This window comes from Musa acuminata, chromosome BXJ3-6 (genome assembly GCF_036884655.1).
Source record: "Musa acuminata AAA Group cultivar baxijiao chromosome BXJ3-6, Cavendish_Baxijiao_AAA, whole genome shotgun sequence".
Classification (NCBI taxonomy): domain Eukaryota; kingdom Viridiplantae; phylum Streptophyta; class Magnoliopsida; order Zingiberales; family Musaceae; genus Musa; species Musa acuminata.
This window is the reverse complement of record NC_088354.1, coordinates 11340524-11352323: the sequence shown is the minus strand read 5'-3', so window position 1 is coordinate 11352323 and position 11800 is coordinate 11340524. Positions and strand designations below refer to the sequence as shown.

At 43.4% G+C, this 11800-nt stretch overlaps 2 protein-coding genes across 2 annotated transcripts; both read right to left on the bottom strand.

Annotated features, from left to right (window-relative positions):
* Positions 1–99: 99 nt before the first annotated feature.
* Positions 100–3847, bottom strand: LOC103987882 (ACT domain-containing protein ACR9). Its single transcript, XM_009406332.3, has 6 exons — positions 3532–3847; positions 2414–2629; positions 2230–2335; positions 1304–1646; positions 507–791; positions 100–426 (listed from the first exon to the last, which is right to left on the bottom strand). The coding sequence occupies exons 1-6, from the start codon at positions 3683–3685 to the stop codon at positions 280–282; spliced, it is 1251 nt and encodes a 416-aa protein (XP_009404607.2). The 5' UTR covers positions 3686–3847; the 3' UTR covers positions 100–279.
* A 1123-nt stretch (positions 3848–4970) lies between these two features.
* Positions 4971–11782, bottom strand: LOC135641092 (glutathione hydrolase 3-like). The gene is made up of 7 exons (XM_065156136.1): positions 11440–11782; positions 11006–11355; positions 9046–9564; positions 8461–8696; positions 7801–8065; positions 7255–7392; positions 4971–5441 (listed from the first exon to the last, which is right to left on the bottom strand). The coding sequence occupies exons 1-7, from the start codon at positions 11546–11548 to the stop codon at positions 5157–5159; spliced, it is 1902 nt and encodes a 633-aa protein (XP_065012208.1). The 5' UTR covers positions 11549–11782; the 3' UTR covers positions 4971–5156.
* Between the last annotated feature and the right edge of the window lie 18 nt (positions 11783–11800).

The window sequence follows — 11800 nt, the reverse complement described above, 5'->3', positions numbered from 1 at the left end:
AAATTGATGAAGAAAATGTGGAATGAGGGCAGAGAAAACACATACTAAACGACTACTACTATCCCACTATTACGCATATAGACCATCAAAAGCAGCAGGGAAAATCAAACGCGCTTTTTAAATGAATACCGCCTCTAGTAGGGATGAACACGAAATCAGAAACAGGGATGACAATTAGACGTCGATTGCACTGTACAGCATCACACAGCGTTAGCCACACACAACCTGGTGGAAGGAAATCAAAGTTTCAGAGAGGTGGCCCACCACCTTTTGCCGTCGTCACCAACCCATCAGCGTTCGCCTCACTCCATCCACAATCTCACCTCTAGCCTGGCTGCCTCCTAGTGGCAGCTCCCTGCTGTCATCCAACAGAAATCTGTAAACCTCCCACTGTCTTTCAAAAGCCGTGTGCCTGCCGATTTCAGCCTGCACACAACATACATAGAATGGCTAAGACATTGACATAAATCTTTGGACGACAACCAGGGAACTTCCAGTTTGCTTACAGAGAAAATGCAGATTCCAAGCACTTTCAGAGCCAGTGTCACATCATAGAAGACCCGAGGCCTCCCCTTTCCGCACAGCTCAACCGGATTAGCAACAAATAGTTCCATGTCTGGTCCACGATTTACAATTATCACTCTTAAAGGATGAAGCATTTCCAGTTTCAAACGGGAACACAGCACACCCTGCTTGTCAGGATCCACGATTTTCTTCCCGTCACTTTGCAGGATGAAAAGGTCTACCTCTCGTGAGCCTTTCATGTCTGACAGAAATCGCCCATACGCCACCTACATGACAAGCAACCCACTGTTATCCTAATTGTACATGTAGTTAATTTGAGCAAGTTTGACTGACACATCTTTAACAAAGCCAGTTGAGAGATTGCAGAGCATGACGCTGACCGCCATTTGAGTGTCTTAATTGAAAAACAAAAAAACAAAAAAGAACATTCAATCAACTTCTTTAAATCTTATTAACATGTACATTTATGAACAATACAGAACAAGATATCTTCTTAAAATCTTCCTTAGATGTTCGGGACACATAAGCTATTCATGCCACCAGAGGTACCCTCAAACTATTTTAGACCGGTGTACCAGATAGGATCAGAAGTCGTCCAGTCATCAATATGATTGTGTTTATATCTAAATCACTAAAAAATCATTAGTTTATTATCCTTCTTTTTTCATGTCAAGCGATTTGGCAAGGTTTATAACATACCTGATAATCAAGAGCATATTACTATGGAACCATCAAGGTCAGATTAAAGCAATTGGGTATAAGATAGAACATGGAATACCTGAATACTGCAGTCCTTTAAGGTCCTCATAATGTCATAGAGTAGGCCCTTCTGATCAACACAATGGATTTGAAGTAATGTGTGGGAAGGGCTCAATGAATTGTCAATGTTTACATCCGCCTTCTTCAGCCTTTTCATCTCTGGGCTAAGTATCGCTGAACATACTTCATTGCCTGACAGCTCCAGCTTAAATAACTCTTCTGCAACTACTGGTGGAAGAGAAGAAAATCCCTGCTGAAAACCTTCAGCAAGCTCAATCTCACAGCTATTTACAGACTCGCCTAGAACTGCATTTAACCTTTCACACAGATCGTCCTGTCTCATTTTTGTGTGCAATAACTCCCTAAACACATGTACGGAAGTCATAAGAAAGTGACAAAATGTTAACAGATGCTAGCTTAGAAATATTAAAGAAAGTGCAAGAAAATGATTCACATGCCAGGAAATTCAAAAATTCTCTAAATGATCCATCTTAGCCAATAAGAGTGAATAAGCAGACTAAAAGGATTAAAATGAAACATTTGACGGGTCATCATCCATAGGCAGGAAGATTGGTATTCCCTGCGGCCAGTGAAATGGAGCCATCGAATCGGCTATTACACAGATACACAGAAACAGACAAGGCAAAATTACTAACTCAGCAGACCTACACCAGAAGAATGCTATTATATATTTTCTTTTGAATAAGAAACAGGAATAAAAGTGATCTGTTCAAAAGTGGTAATACTACATCAGAACTAGTCTGAAAAGAGTTTAATGGACAAAGACAAGAGTTAAGGTCAACCAGTATATGGTATAAATATGCTGCTATCAGTTCTTAATCTCTTGTGTAAAAGTGCCTTGGAGATTAGGAGAAGGCATCAACTAAACAGTCGCTGTTAGACCAACATGCAATCAATAAGCTATTCTGATAGAGGCATACTCACATGGCATCTGTAATAAAGAAAAAGTCCACAACTCTACCGTTTGGAGTTGTCGAGACTTTCACTCGATGAATCGTAAGCTCAAGCTCACATAGTACCTTCGTGACATCTGCATCAAACGGCACATGTATCAGAAATAAGTCAATCCCCAACCTAACAAACAGACAGACAGGTTACAATTGGTTACCATGCAACAATCCCTTGCGGTCGACGGAGAACAGCTTCAGAAGGTAAATTTGCGAGCTCGTAGGCCTATTCACCATGTCAAAGTAGAACGGAATGGAACAAGATGGACAGAGAGACAATAGCCTGTTCTTCAAGCTTGGCCATTGGATATTACTGGAGGTGGGACGTGGTACGACCCAGAACACTAAGTAGCACCACTGCCCATCAGTCGATATGTCTTTAAAGAACACAACAGAGTAACATCACAGATTAGACAAGCATATGGACAAATAAACAGGGCAAATTGTAGAGAAAAAGACAACCAAGAAGTCAAATCATCAACCATAAATAAAATTAGTTCTTCCTGCACTAAACGCAACGTTAGGAATGTCAATTATGCTGTCAATTGTATGTCTCATTCAATAGGAGAAAATAGTAGAATGTTCAGTGAACATTTTCGAGAAAAACGTATCAAGAAAAAGAAACAAACGAGATAACAGATCGTCTCAAATGTATAACCCTAAAACAGACAAACCCTAAACCCCAATCAAGAGAATAATGCTAATTTGGTAAGCGAAACAACTATGGCGGTCGAAAATAAACGAAAATCGATAAAATAAATCAAGAAAAAATAGCAAGAAAGATCAAGGAAACCTCCATTTCCCATAAGTGACGGTCTCAAATTTATAACCCTAAAACAGAGTAATAGACAAACCCTAAACCCCAATCAAGAGAATAACGCTAATTTGGTAATCGAAACTACTATGGCGGTGGGAAAGAAAGGAAAATCGATAAAAGAAATCAAGAAAAATAACAAGAAAGATCAAGAAAACCCCCATTTCCCATAAGAGATGGTCTCAAATTTATAACCCCAAAACAGAGTAATAGACAAAGCCTAAACCCTGATCATCTATATGCACCATCAACTGGTGAACGAAACCACTACGGCGGTGGGAAAGAAAGACGAATCGATAAAAAGAATCAAGAAAAGATCAAGAAAGATAAATTTAGGAAAAACTGCGATGGAATTAGAAGAAACCAACTCATCAAGAATCCGATTGAAACGGGAAGAGGAGACACGAGAAAGTTATCACGGAAGGTAAGAAGCGGCGACTGTCAAGATGGCGCTCACGGACGGACCTCCTCGGGTGATGCAGAGGCCGAAGTCGAGGATGGCGCGGCAGAGGTCGCATCCAAGGCCGGTCTGGTCAGGGCAGTTGACGGTGATGACGGTGGGTTCCCCGGCCCGCTTTGCCGCCTGGATGACCACAGCATCCTCGCTCGCCGCCACCATCACTCCTCCGGCGCCCCCCGACCCCGATTCGTAGGCCGTCGTCAGCCCCCCGACCGCATCGAGGACCGCTCTACCAGTCGAACGGTATATCCCGTCCAGATTCTTCTCTCTCTCCCCCTATCCTCTTCCCCCACGCCCACCCGCCCGCCAGCCTAACCCTCCTTTCTCTCCCTCTCTCTCATCCGATGCGGTGCGTTATATGGGAAGGTTGGCCGCCGCCACCGATTCGAGCCACGTCATTATGGATAGCGGCTGTATTGTCCCCACGTGACGCCACCTTAAACGTCGGTAACGCCGCCTAAGCAAGCCTGCGAATGACGTGGACCCGTCTCTTCATCAAGATTATGTTATTCCCATTATAGCTGCATTGCATTTGGCAACTTAATCGTGTGGATCAGATTCACCATCTGCCCAGCACGATTTTTAAAGGTCTCAGCGCATACATATCTCGATCCGCATACCATCTTATCTACATGACTTGTTGGAGAGGCAACCCCAGGCCACCAACATTGCTTGGATCTGCTGTTTGTGTCTCCAACCCAATCACCGATTCTTTCGGTTGACGAGGTCAATCCAATCAACGAGCCGCCTCATTTGACAGCTTGGTCCTTTTATCGATCAAGAAATCCTTAGGTGGAGCCAATGCGTGCTTTCGTTTCCACGGAAAAGGAGAATATGAAAGCACCTGGGGATCGACAAAGTGACAATGGGATGTAATGCACTGGAAATTGGTGGGACTCGATTTAAAGCTGAAAGGAAATACGAAGGTCTCATTTCTGCAAGATCATATGGGGACTCGAACATTCTGTGTATATCCTGATCGGCGGAGAGGACCACCGGGGATCGAGTGCGTGGCAGACAACGTCCGGTAGCGAAAGTGGGGTCAGCGGCCATGGAATTTGACCGTGGTCCACAGGCAGCGGTGGACCGCAGTCCATGTACCGAATCGGGACCGGGCAATGAGTGGTCGATTCCAACTTGCTGCTCTCAAAGACGGTCAGCTTGCAATTACGACAAAGTTGGTACCTCATGAAGTCTTACCGAATCCAGTTTTTGAAGGAAATGTACTTGTAATCATCACCGCCAAAGGGATTTTATGCTTTGAGATTGTCATGATGATTATGGGAACGTTTTTGAGTTGGTGGTGGGGCGACAGAAATGTTTTTGTTCTGGTTTACCAACTTGACGAGGGCCGCCCACCGCGGCCACTTCCAATGGATTGCAAGTTGCAGATGGATGCCATGCGAGCATTATTACTTGTATGTGGTAGAAGACTGCTGGCATCTACTGCAAAGGGCCGCCTTGAGTCATTTCTGGCCATCTGTTATTTGCTTTTGTACACATACATAATGTGAGGGTTTGGCCAAAAGAGAAGCCGTTGGTTGCCACTTCAAATACATTTCTTGATAGCAAATATATGACATGACCAAAAGTTGATTGGCATAAATAAATCTTATCACCTGAGAGACACCTAAAGCCCGGCTGGGCTTCCATCTTTCCTTGGATCACTGATGGCGATTAGCTTACCGTGGAAGATGTTGTTACCATTCTTCACCTTCCTGTTGTCTTTCCTGTGGGTGCTCAGAATTGGCACTTGAAGGTTATGCACAACAAGCTGGGAGACGGCAGCAGCTGATGATAAGCTACTGACGATATGGCCTCTCTGCTCCAAAAACAGCTTCGCCTCCTCTCCGAACTCGATCTTCTCCCCATCAATCGCTGTGAAGTTCTCGTAAAGAACCTTGTTTGGAATGAGCTGCATGAATAGAGATCATTAACTCCAGTTGGCTGATAACAATAACGTGAAGTGTATGAATCTAGTACTCTAACCATTCCAGATCTTTTCTTTTCGTAATACATCATGAAATGGTTCCGCTTAGATGTTTTTTTCTTTGTCAGCTATTAGTGAACTGTCACGGGCTTAGCTAAAATTACCTAAATCATAAAGCACTATTGTGATAAAGTCATGAATTTAACTGAAGTTATCTAAGTCATAAAGCACCCTTGCGCCAACTTCTCAGACATAGTTGGGATTGTCTAAGTCATGAAACGCCCTTGTGTTACCCGTCCGTAAAGGATCAGCCTAGTTGCAACCTCGCTCGGGTCTAATAGGACTTGTAAAAAGAGCAAATCGATTAATTCAAAAGTGAGCCGCAGACAAGTCCCGATGTCTCACAAAGATGACAGCTTTATAAACAATTCAGCAAATACTTGGTGTGCAAAGAGAAAAGAGATGAAGGAGAAAACAAAGACTTTATAATGTAAAATGAATAGTCGCAAGTCCACAAACAAGTGCTCACCGGTGTGCAAAGAGAAAAGAGAGAAAGGAGAAAATTAGGACTTTAGAATACAAAACGGATAATCGCAAGTCCACAAATGAATGCTCACCAGGTTCAGGTGTGATAGCATGTTCCCGTCAACTGTCTAGAACTACACACACAAGACAAGTCCTGCAAGGGACTGGGTCATACAGAGGTATGAACAGGAGCTACTGAGAGTAGAATGTCTGTTTCATTTCTTAACAGAATGTCAATCGAAACCGGAAGTGATGCGAACCTACCTAGAAGTGATAACTAAGTGAAAGAAGAATTAATGAGCAAATTTTGCAGAGGAAAGACCCCCAAAATTTTAAAGTCTGTAAGGCGATGCGTGTTAAAGTTTCAACGAGCATCCATCTAGTTCAAGCGACATGATACGTTTAAGAGACTAGCGTATAAAAAGGAAGGTTTTTTTCCTTTATTTGAAGGATACATAGGAATCAACAAAGATCAGCGTAACTCAACCAATCCCACACCAGAGTGTCATTGGTGAGTTGAAGCAGCATGATATATCAAAGTTCAACTACTCAACAACAGCGGTAAAAAGCAACTGAGACCCAAGAGGCATGTTGCAGCTAGAGTGAAAGATTGAAGACTCATCAAAGGCGAGGAGATACAGTATCTGCAAAGACTTCGACGAGGACGTCGAAGGAATAAGTGGGGGAGAATGTCACGGACAAAGTTGTAAGTGGGGTGTTTGATGTAATGCTCATGTATGCTTGTGTCTTTCGGTTTTGTTCATACTTTGCACAATATGTAGAAGGCTAGTTGTAGGCTTGGCAACTTCATTTTGGTTGGCTTTAGTTGTCGTTTTAGGCTTGTAAACAAAGGTTATGTCATGTGGGTACTCGTGAGGATTTCGGTCTGTAATGGACCATCTTGAACTCTTTGTTGTGCAACTGTTCAAAGCTTACAAAGTCTATATTTGTAATTTGCATTGGCTATAAAGTGTTTGTTGAAATGATTGCTTGGGGATCTCGAAAGAAGCATGTTCTCTACCCCGTTGTCTCTTTTGTAGGTCTTAAGGGATCATAAGAGGTTTCGGGAAGACTGACCCTTAGCAAATGGACGTACAATGGTACCGTATGACTTAGGCAAAACCAATTAAGTTAATGATAAAACGGTATGCAAAAGTTCCTTATGGAGGCTTGTCAAGATAATTGTTCTGAGCAAATAATGGAATAACAATAACGACAAAATAGTAAGTCTCAACTAAGAAATCCACACAAAAATATGACAATGAAGAATAACCTTGTGGAAGACCCTTGGATGCCGAACAGCTGCTAGCGGTTCCATTCCTAGGACAAAGTGATTTAGGAAAACCTGGACAACTGCTGGAATTATATTAAGTCCACCACTGGCTCCCACCACTCCTGCAAGCTGATTGTCCTGAACATAAAAACAGCATTACTTGGTCTTAATAAGTTGTTAAGAATAATTGCAGTTGGTATATTAACAATTTATTTAATAAGAAGAATATCCAATCATTCATCAAGATAATTATGCAATAAAAAACAACCATATTGTTCTATAAGGGCCACATACCAGGATTAGAAGGATCTCATCTTATATTAAAGCATTCACAGTTATAGAGAGGACCCGTATGAATTGCTAGATTTTAAGTCTTCCTCAGTATGATCAGTAGGAATCATCAAGGAATGGATGCAAACCATATTTGATAACCAGATACCCAAGTTAAGTTTCAAATGTGTGTATGAACAAAATCCATGTCAGACTGCTTTGAAATTTAACAGTGCAGAATCTTTGCTCATATAGATGATTCTGGTAATATAGTACCTTTAGGACAATAATAGGTGCCATGGAAGAAAGTGGTCTCTTATTTGGCTCAATAAAGTTTGCTGGTGCTGGTGGAAGATGATCTGGAGTTGCTTCTGTTGGTGTAGAAAAGTCATCCATCTCATTGTTCAGCAAAATACCTGTTGATGATGACAGCACCCGAGCTCCAAAATATGAATTAACTGTCGTTGTCAAAGACACTGCATTTCGATCAGTATCCACAATGCACAAGTGGCTTGTTCCATGGTCTCTTAACTGACTCCACCTGAGAACATGTACTATAACTTAGCCAAAGTAATTCTAGCATTTGAATTATAGACAGTAAAGTTGCTAATGTAACCATGTTTATATGTAAACTAAATGGCATCATGTGATTTGCACTTATATTCCAAGGGGAAGAAATGAGGTTACTCTGTGGTATGTTGCAACTTGCAATAACATGTTTAAGACCTGAAAGGAAAATTATTTGAGACTCCCAAATAATTTACTGAGAGACACTGCCCAAATTCACTAGTTATGTAGATTCTGTCTAAGAATATTTTTTTATCTGAATAAAATTACCATTCTAGCCACCTCTGGCTCTTCCCTAAATTTTGTGGGATTCTCCCCTAGCACATTAATAAAACAGTAACAGTTGAAAATAAGATAGACAAGAATCACCTTGCCATATAGTAGGATGGCTCAAATGTGGTATTGTCAACAATCTTCTGCTGAATTTTCTTAGCAAAGAAGGGAGAAAGCATGTCAGTAACATATTGATTGATTTTAACAAAATCAGGATCCCCAAGATTCATCCGCAAGGCAAACATGTGCTTGAATGCTTCAATGAGCCGATGGAGACCAAGCAAACCTTTCACAGCATCCAAGGACTCATAGCTTCCTAAAATGTTCAGAACCTAATTAATACCATAAAATAATTTTAGTTAAAACACAAAAAATTTTGAATCAGAAAATTTTATCCATAACACAAGTTTTTTGAAGCAACAGACACTACTCATATGCATTGGTGAAACAAATAGTGGATTGTTTTGAAAAGAAATCTATCAAAATTTCACGTGCATCAGAATTACAGCAGCAACTGAAATACTTATGGGGAACCAGAAAGTAACATTATTATCAAGATTACAGCAAACAAATGAAATATCTAAGGGGAAATAGATACAGAAAGATGTTGTCGTTTCAACTACATCAGACATAGTCGTAATATCTGAACCACACCAAATAAACAAATAAGCAATAACTCACCAGAGACATTCCCAATGTTCCACTGGAAGGTGGGGGCATACCGAGTATTGTATACCCCATAGCATTGGCTACCATCGCTTCTGAGACCTTTACGGCATATCTACTCAAATCCTCCGTCGTTGCAATCCCACCAGCATTTTTCACATCCTCAATGAATTTTTCACCAATGCTTCCATTGTAGAATGCCTTTGGACCCTCAGTTGATATCACTTCTAATGTGTAGGCAAGTGCAGGATTGTAGCAAGTGTCATTTGTCTGCAGTATTTTCCCGTTTGGTGCCAGCAATTCTTGCAACCCATGATCTGCTAGTATATCATCCTCCTTTTTCTTAATAGCATCTGCTAGAAAAGGTACAACAAGGAATCCATCTTTTGCAAGGCTTATGGATGGTTGAAAGAGAGCTTTCCATGGGAGCCTTCCGTACTTCAACCAAGCTTTGTGGAGGCCAGCAAGCTCTCCTGGAATCCCCATTGAGAGTGCACCCTTGGTCTTGGATGATGGACTATTGTCATACATATTCTGTTAAAATTTCAAAGATAGATAGATAATCAAAATTTCGTATGAAGCACTAAACTCAAAGAAACTAGCATTTTAAGATAGTGTCCATTGACTTCCACGATGATCAACAATGATGCTATCTGTTTTACACAAGGTTGCTGGCTTCAGAGATTTAGAAGTAAATCTTGAACAACATATAAATTCAATTGCAAACTGCAAGTTTCATAAGAGTCTAACATAATATTTCTAGATTTCTTATTGTATAGCAAACAGAGAAGTTCAGCTTTCCTTTTCCACTACAAAGAAGGGCTAGTGCAGTCATCAGTACTTTGCATTCATTAGATCTTGGCATCCCAAGAATGATTGGAAATGGTACCTAGTGTGACCACATTCGATTATCCTGTATCACAGGATTTAGATGAATGTTGCAAGAGAAAATACATGCATGAGGATATAGTATCCATTAAAGAAAACATACGCTGCATTACGTCAGCTAATGGTATGCAGGGAAATGCAAGCTACCAAACACACCCAAGTATCACATGGGAAAAATTATGGACTGATAAAGGGGTATATATATACATACATATATGGGAGTATCTAAGACTTGATAGCTTAAACTTATAGGCCAAGTGGTGGCTCCCATAAGTACATGTACCCTGCTACCAGGCCATTCGAGACCTAATTCCCTTCTCATCAAGTGCTCAAGAGCCTGTGCCTCAGCATGGGCAATCAGAGTTGGCGGATGAGCAATGAACGCAACAATAAGTGGGCGTCACAAACTAAGAGACGAGACTCATGCTGAGAACTAATGCAACCAGTTGAGCGGCACGTTTGATAAGCAGATGCATAAGGAATCTGAAAACTGGTATGTGGCACATCAATTGCCGATGGTATGGACCGCATGTATTTTTGAGTGGTACACAAGAAAGCACGATGAGCTTGGGCAGCAACCCATGCCATCGAGAGGTAGGACCTTGCACAGGGGAGATGCCGTAAGGGAATGGGCCTCCAGTTTGAGGGGAAGAATTGCGTTGGCCAATAGAAGAGGTCTACATACTGTCCCCCAAACCTTCTACAGACCACCATAAGCTATGATGTTAGTCTACTAATACGTAGAAATTGATCCCGCAAAGAAGGAAAAAGGGATCGGAAAGCCTGGCTCATCCTAGTGAGCGAACGCGACCCCACAATATCAATCCACTGGATGCATGCCACGCCTGTTGACGAGACGCGTGGCACGACACGGAGACAGGTGAGCGGTAAAATGAGCCGCATCGGACCCCCTACAATCCAGTAGCAGCAACTAATCGCGCATCGTGCGCGTCAGATACCTCTCACTTGGTCACCATCATCGACGTCGCCGTCATCGTCACCGTCGGGATAATAATACGAGTCCACAGAGGGCAAATTGGGGATTCAAAAGGAGAGTCAGTAAGAAGAGGAAGACGGGTGGGAGAACCTTCGATGCCGCCGAAGGGGCCGTCTCGCGAGAATCGAAGGCCTCGGCCTCGCCGGAATCCGCCGATCGGACGACGATGAAGGCGCCGCCACCTATCCCGCTCGACACCGGATGCACCACCCCGAGACACAGCGCCGCCGCCACGGCCGCATCCACCGCGTGGCCTCCCGCCCGCAGCGCCGCCACCCCGATCTCCGAGCACCGCCCGTCGTCCGCTGCCACCACTCCCACCTCCGACTCCACCACCTCCGGCCCCCCGGTGCTCCCCCACCGCTGCCGCTTCACCTCCAGCCTCACCTCCCGATCTCCGCCGAGGGACCGGATGAGCACAAAGAAGAGAAGCCCCCAGGCTGCGAAGAACAATACGAACTCGCTTAAACGAACCCAAGCCAAAAGGCCAATGAATAAACGAGGACCGGCGACGAAGCGGATACCGACGATGGCCGCGGCGGACGACCACCAGATGCGCCGCCTGGTGGCGGCGTCGGGGGCGGGCGCACGATGACGGAGGAGCGAGGATCGGATGCCATCGAGCGTCGCCATGGGGGCGCGTCGATGGGCGGAGAAAGCGAGAGGTCAAGAATCGACCGAGCTCCCTCGGCGATATGATGATATACGCCACCAGCCCAGTGCTGGAGTCGAAATTACGGATGAGCCACACAAGGGTCGGAAGGTATATATCGACGTCGAGGGAGGTTAGTGGGGGCCAGCGAGGCGCTTGATTCGAATTCCGCACGCAACGATGACATAGACCAGACGAGCCGATGTGGGGACCAGCGAGGCGCTTTATTCGAA

Excerpts from the sequence above, each read along its gene's own strand:
- LOC103987882 (XM_009406332.3), bottom strand. The coding sequence starts at position 3,685 with ATGGTGGCGGCGAGCGAGGATGCTGTGGTCATCCAGGCGGCAAAGCGG. Across the intron at positions 2,336-2,413 it reads CCGCAAGGGATTGTTGCATG|ATGTCACGAAGGTACTATGT; the intron begins GTAACCAATTGT and ends CGTTTGATGCAG. Across the intron at positions 1,647-2,229 it reads TTCTTTATTACAGATGCCAT|GGAGTTATTGCACACAAAAA; the intron begins GTGAGTATGCCT and ends ACATGTGTTTAG.
- LOC135641092 (XM_065156136.1), bottom strand. The coding sequence starts at position 11,548 with ATGGCGACGCTCGATGGCATCCGATCCTCGCTCCTCCGTCATCGTGCG. Across the intron at positions 7,393-7,800 it reads CACCTATTATTGTCCTAAAG|GACAATCAGCTTGCAGGAGT; the intron begins GTACTATATTAC and ends TTTTATGTTCAG. Across the intron at positions 5,442-7,254 it reads ATCCAAGGGTCTTCCACAAG|CTCATTCCAAACAAGGTTCT; the intron begins GTTATTCTTCAT and ends CTATTCATGCAG.